Source organism: Oncorhynchus mykiss, chromosome 11, assembly GCF_057628025.1.
Source record: "Oncorhynchus mykiss isolate SJ-2025 chromosome 11, ASM5762802v1, whole genome shotgun sequence".
Classification (NCBI taxonomy): domain Eukaryota; kingdom Metazoa; phylum Chordata; class Actinopteri; order Salmoniformes; family Salmonidae; genus Oncorhynchus; species Oncorhynchus mykiss.
The window spans coordinates 26,075,005-26,095,573 of record NC_143032.1 but is presented as its reverse complement, the minus strand read 5'-3'; the positions used below and the strand labels follow the sequence as shown (position 1 = coordinate 26,095,573).

General features: G+C 41.0%; 2 protein-coding genes across 6 annotated transcripts in view; one reads left to right on the top strand and one right to left on the bottom strand.

Moving 5' to 3' along the window:
- The window catches only part of LOC110535542 (partitioning defective 3 homolog), a 546,846-nt gene extending 528,291 nt beyond the window's left edge, over nt 1–18,555 (bottom strand). For all 4 annotated transcript variants that reach the window (XM_036935238.2, XM_036935240.2, XM_090189781.1 and 1 more), the window contains exon 1: nt 18,403–18,555. In XM_036935238.2, coding sequence (XP_036791133.2) covers nt 18,403–18,522 — 120 coding nt within the window. In that variant the 5' untranslated portion in view covers nt 18,523–18,555. The remainder of the gene's footprint in view (nt 1–18,402) is intronic.
- Nucleotides 1–20,569, top strand: part of ccny (cyclin Y) — a 292,558-nt gene that overhangs the window by 168,862 nt on the left and 103,127 nt on the right. The gene's annotated exons all lie outside the window — the stretch shown is intronic.

Genomic DNA, 20,569 nt, shown 5'->3' with positions numbered 1-20,569 from the left:
GAGCCAGTGGTTAGCTCTGTGGTCCACTCCAGCATATCATGTGAACTCTCAAACTTCATTGGGCTCATGCTGCCATGAAACAGGAGCTGGACTCTGAGGCCTCTATCTCTGTGTTTCTCGCTCGCTCTCTTTCCTTCCTTTGTCTCGCTCTCAGTCTCCCTTCCCTGCGTCTCAAATCAATTCAATATACTTTATTGGCATGCACAGTAAAACATTTCAATGTTCAACGTAAACACATAACAATTATGGTCCAACAAGGCAGGAATATACTCGACTGATAATCATTATCATTGCTTGGTTATTATCTCTCCTTTATAGTTATATCTCGGTCTGTGCTGTCTGCTTCCCCAGGGGAGAGGGCTTCAGCAGCCTTGACATTATTCAATGGAAAAGGAATGTGTATATTTTAAGGGCAGTAAAGCAGCCTTCCAAGTTAAGACATGCTGCACGCAAAGCATAAAACTGTCAAAACAGAGCCTTCAGAACGTGTCTAGAATGTTCCGTGTTTTTCCATTGTAGTGACGTTAACAAACATAATACTGGCATTTGCCTGAAACGCGTATCATTCAAAGACAAGAGCCATGCTCTCAGTTCCGTTTTAAAGCATTTCGAGTCCAAGTATGAGTGATGAACTCTTCTGTGGGAATCGTTAGTCCTTGCTGCAGGAAACACAACAGTGGCCAAACATTCTCTGAAACCAGTCACTGGTCTTTGAAACCATTCCTTCTTTCTCTCCCAATAACACCACATCCCAGACAGAGCCCTTTTGACACTACAGGAAGACACCATTCAAATAATTGTTCTACTGTATCTCACCAGAGCCAAACCTTGGAGAAAGCCTGTTTTGTGTTTGAAAAGGTACTTAGAAAACCGAGAACCACTTGACTGGGAGAAGAGTAGGTTATACATGTTATGAAGTCCTTTAAAAAAGGTACCCTTTAAATAAAGTTGCCATTACTAACCAATACTGTGTTAAAGCCTTGGGTGTCAAGGCTGAGTTTTGCTGTCTGGCTGAATCCTGTGCCACTATTTGGGTGTTTAGTTGTGCTGCTCAGTCACTTTGCTGAACTTTCCCTCTCTCGGTTAAGTACATTTACCCAGGCTAACCCAGAAGCAGTTCCATTAACAAGTCGTGTTCTTCCCTTTCCAAACAAACCCACGCTATCTGATAATGACTCACCTGTGAAAACGGGAACACTGGGGTTGGGAGGGGAAAGAGCGAGGGAGGTCAGAAACGTCAGTACGTGTGTGAGTGTGAGTGAGCTCTTGACAGCCACCAGGATTAGTGTTACTGTCTTCCAAATCTCAAGAGTGCCGTTACCTGGGCAACAGTACAGAAGGTAAACCTGGAGTGCCGGCATATCTGATAGCTATCATATCATTCAGCCTGCGCTCTCTCTCACTAAACCTGTCCCACCGAATAAACAAAAGGTTTAAAAAGGTATGACATCCAGGCACATTATTTATCATCCAAACATTCTGCGGGCTGTGAACCCCGACAGAAAATCCATTCATGAATTTCACATATATTCTCATGTGAAAACATGTGACAACATGCAAAAGCAACATGTGGCATGAAACTACAGGCGAAAACATGATCTCGTGAAATAAATGTGACATCGTGACGAAAAATTTCAACATGTGATACCATGAAAGTACAAATTTGAGCATGTGAAAACCTGATCGACTATGGAATAAATGTGACAACATGGGGATCCACGTTAGATTTTTTATTTTAGGAGTGCCATCTCTATGGAGACAATTTGAGTTTCAAATAATTGGCGCAAAAGAAAAAAAAATATATATATATAAATACACACACATTACCGTTCAAAAGTTTGGTGTCACTTAGAAATGTCCATTTTCTGTCCATTAAAATAACATCAAATTGATCAGAAATACAGTGTAGACATTGTTCATGTTGTAAATGACTATTGTAGCTGGAAACGGCTGATTTTTCATGGAAAATCTACATAGGCGTAAAGAGGCCATTATCAACAACCATCACTCCTGGTTTAAGGTCTTTAAGGTCTCTGGCAGACATTTCTTTCCTGAAGATGTAGTTGAGCCAACCCCGGGAGGGCTGCATCATCTGAGGAAGGGGGCAGTGCCTCTTCTTTTCCATTGGAACAATTATGTTCTTCCCTCAAGGCCGAGTGTTTAGGAGAAGAGAGAGAAACGGAGCTCCGACCATGCAGAGGATGGTGAAGATGAAGTTGATGATGATATGGACTGCTCCCAGAACCACAAATACTGTGCTGTACCTGAGCCAGCAGCAGTTGACTTGGCCTGGTCTGAAAAGGAGATGCAGACTGAGATCGCTAGGCTTGGGAGAGAGCTGGTAGTGATAACTACTTCTGACAGTCTTGGTCTGCAGTGGTTTGTTGGATCAGATGAGGACATAGAATTCTACATTAGGAAGGTTGATGACTCTAAACCAACATAACCTATTGTATGCTATCAATAGGTAGTTAATGATGAAATATATGCTATTTCCGAGTCCTTAACAGTCCTCTTTTGTTTAATTCTTCCAACAGATTGTAGCTTTTTGGAGACTGATTCAGCCAGCAACTGCCAAGCTTGTGAGCGTTACTCAAGCAACAAGAGCCACTCAGAGGAATGAGGTCACTCTTCCATCCAAGTACTTCATAAGAGTTTGATTGTTTTCATGTACTAAATCACTTGAAACGTTGTGTTATCAATAACATTTTGTTTTGCGAATGTGATGCATGTTAAATGAAATACACAACAATACACACTGGGTGTACAAAATATTAAGAACACCTGCTCTTTCCATGACAGACCGACCAGGTGTATCCAAGTGAAAGCTATTATCCCTCATTTATGTCACCTGTTAATTCCACTTCAATCCGTGTAGATGAAGGGGAGGAGACAGGTTAAAGACGCATTTTAAAGCCTTGAGACATGGTTTGTGTATGTGTGCCATTCAGAGGGTGAATGGGCAAGACAAAAGATTGAAATGCCTTTGAACGGGGTATGCTAGTAAGTGCCAGGCGCACTGGTTTGTGTCAAGAACTGCAACGCTGCTGGGTTTTTCACGCTCAACAGTTTCCCGTGTGTATCAAGAATGGTCCACCACCCAAAGGACATCCAGCCAACTTGACACAACTGTGGGAAGCATTAGAGTCAACATGGGCCAGCATCCCTGTTGTACGCTTAACACCTTCTAGAGTCCATGCCCCGACGAATTGACTCTGTTCCGAGGGCAATTTAATTATTTAGGAAGATGTTAATGTTTTGTACACTTAGTGTACATCAAATACAGACACGACACAGATAGTCAACCTCCTGAAAACATTATGCCGCTGCATACAAAATGGCCGCCGCGCAAGTCCTATAAAACTAACAACCACTGTGATTCAAATGTACAGCAATGACAACGATTACATACATACTGTACGTTGACTGTGTTTACTGATACAGGCAGCCAGTGGATGAAATACTCCTCTTCCTCACACATCTCGCTCTGGGGATGAAGGACAGAGACCTGAGCCAACACTTTCACCCCTCTACAGTCAGTAGGATCATCATCACCTGGGCCAACGTCCTCTACACGCTGCTCGGAGCAGTGACCATCTGGATGTCACGGAGAGGAAGTGAAAGCCAACTTGCCGGAGGAATTTAAAAAGCTAACCAGGCACGAAGTCATTGTTGACAGCACCGCTCTTCTGCTGCAGAGTGAGACGTTCTCCAACTCCAAATCCCACTGCACAATGAAGGGCATTAGTGGGACTAGCTCTTCATGGACAATCACCTTTGGATCCGCACTGTTGTGCATTCAGGTGTTTGCTTCAGCGGGGGGAAAAGGAGCGAAATTTGACTACTCATCGTTTATATCGATGCTGACGAATTTATATGTTGTACTGATATTGACATGACATTTTGATTCAACTATTTGTGATACTGAATTTGACATGTTATTTTAAACCTCGATTATCATTGGATTACTATTTACCAGTTGTGAATAAATATGTCGGCTTAGGTTTTCAATTTTAAAAAAGTTAGCTTCCATTCCCTTTAATCCTTCTAAAGTAAACCTATTCTGATTATGAGTATCCTTGCCCAGTTGCACATATAGTTTAAGACAAGAGAATTTTAGTAATTATAAACTGGATGGTTCGAGCCCTGAATGCTGATTGGCTGACAGCTGTGGTATTTCAGACCGTATACCACGGGTATGACAAAAAACATATATTTTTACTGCTCTAATTACGTTGGTAATCAGTTTATAATATCAATAAGGCACCTCAGGGGGGTTTTGGTATATGGCCAACATACCACAGCTAAGTAGCTGTGTCCAGTCACTCTTTATTTCAACCAACCCAAAAGGTGGCCACTCCTTGGGAAACAAACATGCACTGCGATGGCCCAAGCTGGTATTCGATTAGAGGTAGGTATGGTTTTTTGTGGAGCATCTTGCTGGAGTTTGATGTGCTTAGTTGTAAGCTTCGGCTGCTGGTAAGATAGGACACTCCCCTTCTGCACCAACCCGGAAGCAGAGTCCACTAGAGGCTTGTCGACAGTCATGCCCATGGTTTTCACCAGGGGTTTGTCCGGAGTGTGGAAATCCCTGTAAGTCTCTTCCACCTTCAGCACAGAGAAATCCAGCAACAGTCAAACCATTCCTTTGTGTGCTTCTGTACTGTACAACATAGAAATACAAAATCAGTGAATTAATAGACAGAAATGATGAGATCTTAAACAATAAATTACAACAACTTCATAGTTTTCCACACTCCTTCTGCCATGCAGTTTGGTGTAGGCTTGGATATAACCATCTTGTCAATGGGCCCGGGTTTCAAACCCTGCGAGACAAATATAGAGCCATGTTTGCAACCTCTGAGATGGAGAACCAATCGTAGACCAGGAAAACCCTGTTTGTCAACCCTGAATGTGGACCACTGACAGTAAATAGTAAATCAAGGGATATGCATGATTATCTCAAGGAATTGTATTATTTAGCTAGTGTGGGTAAATCTAGACATGGTAATTGCATCTATAATTTACTGTTACAACACTTAGTTGTTCTAGGTTTGTGCCATCATTGTTCTGCCTCTGTACAGCTGTGAACAGGAAGTAGTAGAAGTACACCGTCTGGAAGACCAGTGCAACTGCATGATTGCAGAGAGCAGCTGCCTGCTACACATGTGCAATGGTGATGGGCGAGGACGACAGGGTCACAAACCCAAAGCAATCTAAACTGATCCCAGAGCAACAACAAAAAAGTATGTGATTAGAGGTATTAAAAACATTGATGACAGTGTGAAATATAGCCTACTAAACCAAATATATTTAGGCCTATTTGTTAGTACAAGAGAATTAAGAGCACAGCATACCAAACATTTCAGGCAGTGGATATATAGCCGGCAGCTTTTGGAACCCTATGCCGACCCTTAACTAATCCTCCCTGACATGTTTTGATCCCTAACCTTTGGATCTGCCGGCTGAATGTACACTTCCAACATCTAAACTTCTGACTGGTTGTGAAATTTGAACAAACATATGCTAGCTTTCTCCCTACTCTTTGACTGTGTGGCTTCTTGTTCTTCTTTATTAACCTGTAGCAACAGGCCCTCACACTGACCTCTCCACTCGTCTCTGTTTGACACTGTGATAAACAATAACAAGTCAGAAATATTACACATAAGCAGATAAATCAGCAGTAGAATGCAACTTACCTGCGTACATCAAAAAATTAGGAGCATACAACTTAAAGCCTTTCTCCAGCTTGCTGGCTGGAGTCTTGATGTCAATTTTGCAATTCGATGGACATTGACAGTTCACAGCTCATTTCGGGATTTCTTGCAGGCAGCGGATGTAAAAAAGAAAAGAAAGCCATCCTTCCTTGAAAGCCGTTCGCTAACGATAGTTAGCTATCACTAACGTTAGATGCAGCCACTTGAATTCAAAAATACAACATTTTAAGCAACTAACTGACAAACTAATAAACACACGATACTTGTACTAAATATACTTTTTTTATACTTAACTAGGCAAGTCAGTAAAGAACAAATTCTTATTTACAATGAGGGCCTGCCCAAAACAATTGTGCGTGTCCTATGGGACTCCCAATCACAGCCGGATGTGATACAGCCTGGATTTGAACCAGGGACTGTAGTGACGCCTCTTGCACGGAGATAGTGCCTTAGACCGCTGCGCCACTCGGGAGCCCCCAGCACCACTTAAATATACAGTGCCTTCATAAAGCATTCATAGTAGGTTTACTGAGATTTACTGCCTAAAACCACCTAAATAACTGAAAGAAACCTGTAAATTATAATAAATGTATATGAACAGCATGGCGTTACAGAGAACTGTTCAATCATATTTCAATCAATTTACATAGACCTCAGCCAAGTATATTTAAACTCAGTTTTTCACAATTCCTGACATTTAATCCTAGTAAAAAAATTCCCTGTTTTAGGTCAGTTAGGATCACCACTTTATATTAAGAAACGGAAATGTCAGAATAATAGTAGAAAGAATGATTTATTTCAGCTTTCATTTATTTCATCACATTCCCAGTGGGTCAGAAGTTTACATACACTCAATTAGTATTTGGTAGCATTACCATTAAATTGTTTAACTTGGGTCAAATGTTTCAGGTTGCCTTCCACAAGCTTCCCACAATAAGTTGGGTGAATTTTGGCCCATTCCTCCTGACAGAGTTGGTGTAACAGTCAGGCCTCTTGCTCGCACACATGCTTTTCAGTTCTACCTTCAAATGTTCTATTGGATTGAGGTCAGGGTATAGGGATGGCCACTCCAATACCTTGACTTCGTTGTCCTTAAGCTATTTTGCCACAACTTTGGAAGTATGCTTGGGGTCATTGTCCATTTGGAAGACCCATTTGCGACCAAGCTTTAACTTCCTGACTGATGTCTTGAGATGTTGCTTCAATATACCAGAGGACATTTCTCCAAAAAGTACAATCTTTGTCCCCATCTGCAGTTGCAAACCATAGTCTGGCTTTTTTTTTAATGGCGGTTTTGAAGCAGTGGCTTTTTCCTTGCTGAGCGGACTTTCAAGTCATGTTGATATAGGACTTGTTTTACTGTGGATATAGATACTTTTGTACCTGTTTCCTCCAGCATCTTCACAAGGTCCTTTGCTGTTGTTCTGAGATTGATTTGCACTTTTTTCACCAAGGTACGTCCACCTCTAGGAGACAGAACGCGTCTCCTTCCTGAGAGGTATGACGGCTGCATGGTTCCACGGGGTTTATACTTGCATACTATTGTTTGTACAGATGAACGTGGTACCTTCAGGCATTTGGAAATTGCTCCCAAGGATGAACCAGGCTTGGAGGTTGACAATTTTATTTCTGAGGTCTTGGCTGATTTCTTTAGATTGTCCCATGACCTCAAGCAAAGGGGCACTAAGTTTGAAGGTAGGCTTTGAAATACATCCACAAGTACACCTCCAATTGACTCAAATGATATCAATTAGCCTATCAGAAAAAAACTCTTAGCTCTTGGAGTCCCATGCAGGAAAAGCTAGACTAGAATAGCTTGTTGGATATTATTTGTTTTCGCAATTCTTATACCAATAAAGCATTCGAAGAAGGACGCAAGCTCGTTTGCTGAATGTTAAATACAGCAGCCAATAGAACTCACGAGTAGTTTGAAAGCGCGATGGCGTTAGGCTATAGCAGTTATTTATTGAGACGCATAACCATTCAATCTTTGTGAAGAGTAGTGAAATCCTGATTTATTCTCAGGGTGGAACATTTGTATAACACCGGGAAAATATTTAACCCCAATTCATACCCCTTGACTTGTTCCAGATTTGGTTGTGTTACATCCTGAATTCAAAATGAATTAAATAGGTTTGTTTTCTCACCCATCTACACACATAGCCAATAATGACAAAGTGAAAACATGTTTTTAGAAATGTTTTGCAAATTTATTGAAAATGAAATACCTAAATATCTAATTTACATCAGTATTCACACCCGAGTCAATACTTTGTAGAAGCACCTTTGACGATTACAGCTTTGAGGCGTCTTGGGTATGTGTCTAACAGAAAATATGGGGTATTGTGTATAGATGGGTGAGGAAAAAATGATATTGAATCCATTTTGAATTCAGGCTGTAACACAACAAAATGTGGAATAAGCCAAGGGGTATGAATACTTTCTGAAGGCACTGTATATAGACACACAATAAAGATATGAGAAGGACCAGAGAGAAATGTCAAGCTAATAGCTGCTAAATACAGGCAACCAATGGCTAAAAACAGGAAGGAGTTAGCCGGAAGCCAGGAAAAACACGCTCATCCCCCGGCTAAACCGGCCTCCACGTCAAAAAGAGTACCTAAAACTTGGTGCGGAGAAAAGATTTCTTAAAGGAAGTTGGAAAAAAAATGGTCATCGCAAAGACAAGAACCAAGAGTGAAAATACATTGTTTGACCAAATACATTTAAAGATTGGATGCAAAAATCAACTGAATGCAATTCAACACGTTTGAATTCTAAATATTTATGCAATTCAATATTTTTTACATTTACATTATTTAACATTTTCAACTTGCATTACTTCACTTTCACTTACAATAAAATAAAGAAAATTACATTCTTTTTTTCTTTTGGGACAATTCATTTGAACTCACTTTTTCAAATTGAACTCACATCTGCATTGCTATTTTAGTTATTCGTTAATCTCACTATTGATTTCATTTACTTATTTCAGCAATTGGAGGTATCACTATGATAAATATAAAATAATTGTTATTGTGTATTTCTAACAAAGCAGATTTACTTTACTTAAGTACAACGTGTAGACTAGGAATACATGTGAAATCAGTCTTTGACAGACATGCTGTAGTGGCGTAGCAGGAAGATCAGAATGCCGTGAACCAAGAGGTTGAGAGTTCAAATTGCAGGTGACGACATGTTGAATAAGAATTACTGTATTTAGGGGCTCCCGAGTGGTGCAGTGGTTTAATAAGGCACTGCATCTCAGTGCTAGAGGTGTCACTACAGACCCTGGTTTGATTCCAGGCTGTATCACAACCAGCTGTGATTGGGCAGTGCACAATGGCCCAGTGTCGTTAGGGCTGGGGTAGGCTGTCATTGTAAATAATAATTTGTTCTTAACAGACTTGTCTAGTTAAATAAAGGTTCAAATAAAAACATACACAATGTAATCATGTGTGTAAAATATATATGTACAAAAGACTGTTAAAAGCACTGTTGTGTGTATCCTAACGACTCATTTACATTTGCAGTGTATCACCTGTGAAATCAAATTTAAAAAAATATGACTATTTGAACATTTGAATCCATGTGTGAAAGGTTGTGATCATGTGAAACTTCATGTGAAATATCATGACGTGAAGTGTTCCAAAAACACATGATTTCATGTGAAATATCATGACGTGAAGTGTTCCAAAAACACATGATTTCATGTGAAATATCACGACGTGAAGTGTTCCAAAAACACATGATTTCATGTGAAATATCATGACGTTAAGTGTTCCAAAAACACATGATTTCATGTGAAATATCATGACGTGAAGTGTTCCAAAAACACATGATTTCATGTGAAATATCATGACGTGAAGTGTTCCAAAAACACATGACTTCATGTGAAATATCATGACGTGAAGTGTTCCAAAAACACATGACTTCATGTGAAATATCATGACGTGAAGTGTTCCAAAAACACATGATTTCATGTGAAATATCATGACGTGAAGTGTTCCAAAAACACATGATTTCATGTGAAATATCACGACGTGAAGTGTTCCAAAAACACATGATTTCATGTGAAATATCACGACGTGAAGTGTTCCAAAAACACATGATTTCATGTGAAATATCACGACGTGAAGTGTTCCAAAAACACATGATTTCATGTGAAATATCATGACGTGAAGTGTTCCAAAAACACATGATTTCATGTGAAATATCATGACGTGAAGTGTTCCAAAAACACATGATTTCATGTGAAATATCACGACGTGAAGTGTTCCAAAAACACATGATTTCATGTGAAATATCACGACGTGAAGTGTTCCAAAAACACATGATTTCATGTGAAATATCACGACGTGAAGTGTTCCAAAAACACATGATTTCATGTGAAATATCATTATTATTTTTTTAAACATTTACATATGCAAAACCGTAAGGAATGTGTAACCTTCACTTTAGCTCTGTGTGTGTGTGTGTGTGTTGCATTCATAGCTACTGCGATCCTCAACAGTTCAAGGTAATGATTACCCCTGCCTGTCTCAGCCCATCAGCTAACACAACAACAAGAATCAGGATTCCTTCATGCAAGGCCATGGGTGGGATAGAAAACACTGCTTTCCAGAGTTCCTGTTTGGCATGTCACTCTGTGTAGGCTTTCCTGGAGCCACACTATCCTAATTCACTCATTTAGAGACTGGCTCAAACAGAGGGACGATAGATTGAACCTCACTCTCTGTCAAGGCCACCTTGGTTTCTGAATGGCTCAATGCATCAGGGATTGTTTTTGTCATACTGGGTCCAGGAAATGGAGAGAAATGACAGCAAATCAATACCAATCCTTTTTATAGGACTGTTTGATTATGTGACAAACAAGATAACATTGAGATCCCAAAATGAAATAAGCCCAGTGTAGGCCTTTCTGAGCTAGTCTGTTATATGTTTAAAGGGCAATCTTTAAAGGCCCTGTACAGTCAAAAGTGAGATTTTTCTGTGTTTTAAATATATTTAGACACTACGGACGATGGAATAATACTGTGAAATTCCCGTTTAGTCTAAGAGCCGTTTGAAAAGATTGCATGAAATTTCAGGCTGTTTTGGTGGGATGGAGTTTTGGCCTGTCTAGCAGTTCCAAACCTCTCTGCCAATAACAGCAAGTTTTAGGTTTCCCCTCCCCACTCAGACCACACCCAGAGAGTCCGAGCTAAATTCTTGCTTGAGAAATTGCTATTTTCTAAGAAGCTATTTTAGGGTACTTAATTCTTACCCAGAAATTATTTGATATTGAGATAAAAACATCTGCATTGGACCTTTAAGGCTAACTATCATGTACAGTATTCAGCATTAGTATGTATTACTATACACACCATTACAATCGAAACTTAGCAGATCTATAGTCTTGCTGACTGACTGACCACTCAAGAGAAATCCATGATTAATGAGGGCATGTAAATGAAGAGAGAAACAAAGTCAGTCTTCAGAAATATTCAAACTCTGCATGACCAGACCACAGCTGGTGCCTTTATAATGCTTACATGACTCTCTGATCCCCATACTGAACCAAATAGACCCACAGATGAATAACTTCCACCATGTGTCACTTACAGACCCAGGAAGGACACAAACATCATTCTGTATTCTGTTTGAATGGGAAATCTACTTGAACTGTGTTTATTTAGAATTCACTGCTTTATGAATTCAAATTATGGAGCATTCTATATGTGCCCTCTACAGCGTCTCCTTTTTCTGTAATGGAGTATAATTGTAGGGTGGAGCAGGTTGAGAGCTTCAAGTTCCTTGGTGTCCACATCACCAAACTATCATGGTCGAAACACATCAAGGCAGTTGTGAAGGGCACAACAAAGCCCATTCGACCTCAGGAGACTGAAAAGATTTGGCATGGGTCCTCAGATCCTCAAAAAGTTTTACAGCTGCACCATCGAGAGCATCGATCACCACCTGGTATGGCAACTGCTTGGCTTCCAACCGACAAGAGGGTAGTGCGTACGGCCCAGTACTTCACTGGGGCCAAGCTTCCTGCCATCCAGGACCTCTATACCAGGCAGTGTCAGCGGAAGGCCCAAAAATAATGCCAAAGATCAGCCATCCTAGTCATAGACTGTTCTCTCTGCTCCTGCAAAGCAAGTGGTACCGGAGCACCAAGTCTAGGCTCTAGGCCAACAGCCTCTACCCCAAAGCCATAAGATATCTGAACAGCTAATCAAATGGCTACCCGGACTATTTGCATTTTTTACACCCCACCCCCCATTTTTACGCTGCTGCTACTCTGTTAATTATCCATGCATAGTCACTTTACCTACATGTACATATTGCCTCAATTACCTCGACTAACCAGTGCCCCAGCACATTGACTCTGTACTGCTACCCCCTGTATATAGCCACTGTTATTTTATTGTTGCTCTTCAATTATTTGTTATTTTTCTTCTTTTTTTCACACATTTTATACTTCAGTTTATTTTAGTAAATACTTTCTTAAAACTGCATTGTTGGTTAAGGGCTTGTAAGTAAGCATTTCACAGTCTACACCTGTTATATTTTGAGCATGTGACAAATAACATTAGATTTTTTTACACACTGTACTGCTCAATCGGTTTTTAAAACGGTCTTGTTTGAACACGACATTCTGTTTTTGCAACAGTTTCACTCCTATTATTTCACACACGCCTATCAATTCACAAAGTAGATGCTGCCTGTAGCCTTTCCATGTTCCAGCACTAGTTCTCAGAGAGGAAAATTGCCTTGAATGATGTTTGACCCGAACTAAAAACAATGACTAGTAATGCAAATTGGATCGCATTAAAGTTTTAGCTCACGTCTCACCACGGGTCTGCAGTGCACATCCTCTCTTGCTGGGTAGCTCAGCTCATGATTTCTGCAGCAGCGAGGACTGTGTTGGAGACTAAGGCACCATGCTATTCCCCTGAAAGGAACTAGCACGGAAGGACAGGAGAGTGAAGAGCTTACTTAACCAGGTGGAAAGAGCACCGGGTACCATTAGGGGATAAGACTGTGTGAAAGCTGAAGGGGACAAGAGGTTGTCAGGTTCGTCCTTTAAACTAGCCCCCTGTCCCTGATCATGTAGTGAAAATGAACAAGGCCTATGAAAGTGTCCAAAAAATTGCACCGTATTACCTACAGTATAACGTGCCCTACTTAGTGCATTACACTATGGGCCCTGTTTAAAAGTAGCGCATTATATAGGGAATAGGGTGCAATTTGGGACTCAAATGATTTCTTCTTGACCACCGTTGTATCAGTGAGGAAACACGTCATCATACTATGGGGGCATATTCATGGTGGTTCCAGTGATATAAGGACATAACAGCTAATTAATTAGCTATATCATTACCATAATGTCCCCATTTGTCAGTTGTAACAGCTCTGACATAACTCGAGTGCTTCGGTCTTATGTAATGAGGTGACGAACCAGAGCCAATGAGCAGAGCACTGACATACATTCCACTGGCTCATCCCAGTTTCCCTAGTGGTGTTTCACAGGCAGCTGACTCTCTCCTAATTCCATTCACTGGCTGAGAGTAGCCAAGGATTACAGCACAGCATTCCCACATTTACATCCTGACTGGAATATCAAAGGAGAAGTACAATACAGTACAGGGATGGGATCAATTCCATTTCAATTCAGGAAGTAAACTTAAATTCCAATTCAAATGTTCCTCATGGGCCATTCCTCTTATGTCCTGAATTTAAATGGAATAGACCTCAACCCTGTACAATTTACTTCCTGAATTGAAACCTCAACTCTGTTATCCACAGGATTGCTGCCGATTCACAGAATTGCTACAGTACTCAGATCATGAATGCTTCCCTTTGCCTCCCTGTTGTTTTCAGTCATGGAAAGCCTAGATATTTCAGTCCACTCAAGTTGCATCGGGTCTAAGGACATCCAGGAGCCAGTCTGGCTGGGCTCTAGAGGTAAAGGGTCATTGGCTGCCTCTGGGAGGGGTGAGGAGGCAGAGATGACGGAGCTCATTCATCCAGAACAGGATGTGAGACATGTTGGTCTAGGAGACAAAGGGAGAATTCTGAGTAGGGCCGTAAGGACACATACGGTGACAGTGTTATGAGGGGCAGGTGGAATAGGCCAAGTGTAGCCCCACAGAATTAAAATGCCATGTATTGCCACACAGAAACACTGTCCTTGATTCCTTAACGATGCACTGCAATAGCAAATGTAAAGACACAGGGAATTAGGGGTACAAAAGATTCCAACCACCATCTAAACGTCCACATCGAATATGAACTCCTGACCAACTGAGCTTTGTTAACCTAAAAACCTGTGATCTCCCCAGATGATTCCACCGCATGTGTTATAGTGGTAATCTATTTATTTACGTAGCGGTATGCATGCTTAGTCACCATTATGAGGTGTAAAAAAAAATAAAAAAATAAAAAAGGGATGATGCATGGGTGTCTGTCACACACACAAGCTGATTTGAAGATGAAAGACAAACAGAGCGCCTTTTAATGTGGCTCTTCGGACCAGGCACTGAGCCACATGTCACTTCACACGACAGCACTGAAGCCCTGGGTGAATATGTAGCATCATAGCGTTGTCCACCTAACAAATGTTCTCACCTCAACATTTCAGCTACTCCTGTCCTAACAAGTCCAGACTCCACATCATATCGTACGGGTAATTATGTCATTTCATGAAAAAAGGGCATGAATTGTATGGCAACACTGCAAACGAGTCAAACAGGTTGGTGATTCTCCACAGTTCACGACATACAGCATTTATGAAATAGGCCCACCACATGTGATGTTTCCTCGCCAGAGCATTTTCAAAACACATTTTTAAAATAAATAAATAAATAAATACTCACATTGTGACACATTCAAGCAACTATTTTCCAACAAAAATAAGCATTTCCTGAGAATCAATAGATTCATGACTTACTCACTGAGCAGACTCCATCCACCACAACAGTAAAAAGTGATATATCTCAACTCCTACACTGAAGCCAAGTGCTTCTTGAAAGCCAAGGACAGCATCAATTAAAAGCCCATGCTTCATGACTCTGCATTCATTGGCTGAGGTTAAGAGTCCTTGAGTAGGTAATTCACACAGCCAAGTGGTACTGTACCACTGAGAATGGGGAAGCCAAGAGGTTGGCCCCTACTAAAGCAGCCTGCCTGGCTTTTCTCCTCCTGCTGGGACGATAACACACAGCAAGAGACTGACTCGGTTTGATTGGGTTCACCACTGATAGGCGCAATCAGGCTGGGGCTCAGGAGGAGAGAGCATCTGCATGCCAGATACCAATCAGTCAGTCTGACTCTTAATGTTATTCAGAATGGGCAGCATAGAATAAAACATGTATCGTGTTGCACAGACATTTCTGTAACACACAGTCTCCAACCCGATACACCCCACATGCACAGAGCAGCAGCTACATTCACACTCAGACTGTTAAAAGGCATATCACATAATCAGCACAACCGGGACACGTTCAGAGGACGCGTTTTTAATAACTTTAAAATGTAAAAAAAAAAAAAAAACAATCATAAGAAACAGATAAACTTGAATTTCCCATAACCAATATGGAGAGAGAGTAGAGCAGGGATCATCAAATAGTTCAGCCGCGGGCCGATTTTGTCCTTGAGCGGATGGCCGGGGGGCCGGAACATACTTACAAATCATTTGTAGACTGCAAATTGACCGCAAGAAGCCCAAACAGATTTAAAATCTGACTAAAACATCATTTTAAACCTGTTATATATCTATTCTGCATGGGAATACTTTGGAACAGATTCCCTACATTAAAATCACTTGGAGATGGTTTGCTGGTGTTTTTACAGTCTTCTGTCCAATTATTATTTACTTTTTTTATAATCATTTTGCACAGAAACCCTGTGAGGCCTCTTCAGTTTTGTATTTATTCCGGATCCCCATGAGCTGTTGCCAAGGCAGCAGCTACCCTTCCTGGGGTCCAATCACATTTACATACAATAAAACACCACATTATTACCACTCTACCATAACACATACTACCTTTCAAAAGTTTGGGGTCAATTAGAAATGTTCTTGTTTATGAAAGAAAAGCACATTTGTTTTCAATTAAAATAACATCAAATTGAATCAGAAATACAGTGTAGACATTGTTAATGTTGTAAATGACAACAACAAAAAACCAAGACATTTCTAAGTGACCCCAAACTTTTGAACGGTAGTATATCTACAATACAAAATCAATAATACAGGAAAATAACAATAAATGGATGTGTGTGTGTGTGTGAGAGAGAGAGAGAGTGTGTGTTAGCATGTGTGTGTGCCTGTGTCTCTTCAAAGTTTGTGTGAAGTGTCTCTCTTCACAGCTTCAATGGGCATAGTACCAAAGCTCAGGTTCCATTGTGTTAAGCCCTGGCAGACTCATCCGGATAACAGTCTTTTTAGCTAACTGTCCACTCCTGTCATTTGCCAAACACTTGTATACAGATCTTTGGCAAATGACAGGAGCGGAACTTTATCTAAAAACACTGGTACCCAAGGCTACCGACAGACCAGGCTACCGGCAGACCAGGCTGCCTTAAAATAGTCTAGCGTTGATAGAGGATAGAGGGCAAAGTGGAACTCCAAAGGGGAAACCTACACTTGCTGGATCAATGGAGCAGTCGCCTTCATTCTGCTGAACCATGGAAAAGGAGCAACCATGTCCGACCAGGGGAGTGTGTTAGCGTTTGTGTTACAAGTCAGTGGAGAAGGGAGGGAGGAGTTCGTATTTAAATGACCAAAGTCATTGTTTGACTTCGCACTGCACAGCATGTGCTGAAAAGCATGTGCTGAACAGAAAGTGCCCTTCTGTGTATAATGAGGTGTCAAGATGTGAGGTAGGTAGCCAAACCAAGAGTGTATGGTGCCTGAAGCGACAGCACTTGAGTGTGCAAATGTATATTTGTGTAAGAAGTTGTAATTTAAGAGACATGGGCTTCATAAAATTGAATAGTGTGGACAAACTGGTTCAATCTAGAGTTAACCTCTCAGAAGCCAGGAAATTTGACAGAGGGACCATTTTGAGACAGTTTTCCTTTCTCTCTGACAAGCAATTCAATAACGAAACAAAAAACATTTTAAAACATAATTCAATCTTAAGCACTCCCCAACCTCATTCCTGTCCTCACCGTAAAACCAACCCTTCTACCCTTCTCATACCCTTTCCAGCCATGTCCTCCCTCCCTCTGGTAGAGGGAAAATGTTGAACAATTTTCCATGCACAAACAGCTCCCTGTAAAGAAATATATTTGCAATACCAGCTTTGGTTCACCAAAGTATATAGACAGAGCTCTGTTAAATGAAAAGGTCCCAGTGATGTGACTCCAATAGTAATGTTGTCACACATTGTTCAGGGGCCAGTCAATGTTGGCACCGGCCATAGCAACAGTAACACATTTGAATTAATTCAGTGGTAATTTAATTTAATGAGCCTAAACCTGACCATTAAAGTGCCACAAAAGGACATGCAATCAGGCCCTATTCAGCCCTGGGCTAAAAGCCTGGCACACTGACACTTAAAAACAAGAAGCCTTTTAAGAGTATTAATAACAGATGCTTAGTGTTGATAGGCTACTTAAATTAAGGAAATAATGGAAACAAATTTCGAAAATGTGAAGGATCCCTTTCTGATTACATTACTCATGCGAGTGTTCTTGCTAAATAACATGTGGGAAGATGGATCAGTCTGGGCAATCTGTGCACCATGGACTATGAAGTTCAAGAAGTATACACTAGTCTAGACCATGCATGTATGAACATAAACGTAAGTGATTCATGTTTTAAACATTAGTAAATAACGTGGCAAACTCTTGAGTAAATGTAAGCTAGAGTGCAGTTGATTAACATTTGGTAGCCCAGGGCTATTCATGAATATGATAACATTACAATCTAGACTATAGTTGATAGGCCTTTGATAAATAAGCACGTCAATAGTAGGGTAGGTTAGAAATAAATATTGCAATATGAGTGCGTTTAATTAGACCAGTTCCAGAGGAATCCAGAATAATCGTACCGTACAAACACACCCCCCACCTCCGCTCCAGGCCCTGCCTGCGCAATCCAGGAAGCCTGGATTCAGGATTCTAGACCGGTGAGAACGTTGCGTTGTGGCGCGAAATGACACCTTGATTGATAGTTGTCAATCACATTCACCGTCCGATACTGTTCATCAGTCCAAAGCACGCACGCACACACGAGCTTCTTGTGATTGTACCACAACACTGCTCTAGCATCGTTGCCATAACATCTGTGGACGAATGCAATAGCATTGTTATACCCTACACTTTTTAGGCTACCGCCAGTTTAGACGTGAGGACTCGCTTATATAAGTTTTACAACATATTTATCTTTTGCACCTAATGTTGTTGTAACATTGTTGGCACAGTTGATACAATGTTCACATTTTAGGATTTGCTATCTATGGGCTAGGCTAGGGCAACTTTGTGCATCGCCCTGTTTTTAGCGCCACTCCACGTCAATCATGTCGTTCAATCAATCAATCATTCAAACAATAATGATTTTCTATATTCCCCTTCCCCATCTTTCTCTAAGAAAATCGCCATATTGAGTAAACTGCACCAGCCTTGCTACAATGTTACCGCAGAAGAACAAAAACACCCATTGCAAAAATTCATTAAAAAAAACACTTCCTACCTTCGCAATAGCCTTTTTATATCTCATGGCGGCTTGCTCGATAAGACTGCGGACTTTAATAGTTCCATTGCCACAAGGAACCACCACCCTGGTTCTCCCAAAACACACTGTCACTTTCATATTAGTTCCCGAATCCCGATGTACTTCCGTTGAGGTGTATTCCTCACTACTTTGTAGGATGTTCCAATTATGAATTTCCTTTGGTGTCAAAAAGACTGTATTCCAAACAAGCAGACAGCAATAATCTTCATCGTCTCTTCATACCGTCTAAACGTTAACGTTTTACCGACCACCTGTTCTCTAAAGTGTTCCAACTACGATCCTATTCCTTGGACGAATAGCCTGCCTGCATCGCGGCAATCATACACAGCACAGTGCTGGGAGGGTGGCGTGACTGGAGTCTCTCTCCCCGCGCTGGTGACCACGAGTACTGTGGTGACTCACCATGAACCGAAACTTCCCAAGTCTCTTTCAGAATTCCATGTGATAGTTAGTAGTAGTTGGAGCCGTGTGTCACCGCTGGGCATTTTACTATGGACACGTCATGTATTCTGAACAAAAATCTAAACGCAACATGTAAAATGTTGGTCCCATGCTTCATGAGCTGAAGTAAAAGGTTCCAAAAATGTTCCATACTCACAAAAAGCTTATTTCTCAAAAATGTTGGGCACAAATTTGTTTACATCCATGTTAGTGAGCAGTTCTCCTTTGCCAAGATAATCCATCCACCTGACAGGTGTGGCATTTCAAGAAGGCAATGATCATTACACAGGTACACCTTGTGCTGGGGACAATAAAGTGCCACTATAATGTGTAGTTTTGTCACACAACACAATGCCACAGGTGTCTCAAGTTGAGGGAGTGTGCAGTTGGCATGCTGACTGCAGGAATGCTACCAGAGCGGTTGCCAGAGAATTGAAATGTTAATTTCTCTACCAAAAGCCACCTACAATGTAATTTTAGAGAATTTGGCAGTACTACCAACCGGCCTCACAACCGCAGACCACATGTAACCACGCCAGCCCAGGACCTCCACATCCAGCTTCTTCGCTTGTGGGATCGTCTGAGACCAGCCAGCTGATGAAACTGAGGGGTATTTATGTCTGTAATAAAGCCCCTTTGTGGGGAATAACGCATTCTGATTGGCTGGGCCTGGCTCCCAAGTGGGTGGGCCTATGCCCCCCAAGCCCATGAAATCCATAGATTAGGTCTTTATTGATTTTGTTTTTACTTTAACCTTTATTTAACTAGGCAAGTCAGTTAAGAACAAATTCTTATTTACAATGACAACCCCGACCAAACCCTAACCCGGGCGACGCTGGGCCAATTGTGTGACGCCCTATGGGACTCCCAATCACGGCCGGTTGTAATACAGCCTGGAATCGAACTAGGGTCTGTAGTGATGCATCTAGCACTGAGACGCACCACTCGGGAGCCCAAATTTCAATTGACGGATTTCCTTATATGTAACACACTAAAATCGTTGAAATTGTTGCATATTGTGTTTATATTTTTGTTCAGTCTATTTTCGTATATTTTAGCCTATTCTGTTATTTTCAACATTATTCTGTTATGTTCTACTCTATTCTATTTTCAATAATAATTTTTTGGAAAAATGATCAGGTCCTTAAACAGTCTCTTAATGTGCAAGAAAAACATACCGGTCAAGACTGTTGAAGTTTTAGATTTTTTATTTTTTGCTCGGGTCAGCGCTTCCAAGTTTACTCTTACCTCATTATAATAATACACCAATGTCAGTGACCTTTACACCATAGACAATCTATTTTAGGGTAAAAAATAAATACATCTCTAAAGCTCTGTCTATGCTTGCCTAAAAAGGTGTTTAATGGTCTCAATTTGAACAGTTTCTCATGGTATGCACATTTTTGTAAGCACATATAAATATTCCTCCTCTCCGGTAGTAGGGCTATGCAATAGCATATATTGGGAATCGCGAATTACTTATTGGCTTCAGCCCATGCCTCCTACAAGGAACACAGGCCATTGACGAATATCCTCCCTCTCACTCAGTTTAGGACATTTTTTTCCAGGACGCACCAGTTGGCCGCTCTCTGTCAGCTCTGCTTTCATGAATAGATATTCTGAGTAGAATCCAGCCAAGTATTCAGTTGTCTAAATTGCAGCGCTAATGGTCCTGATCAGCAGA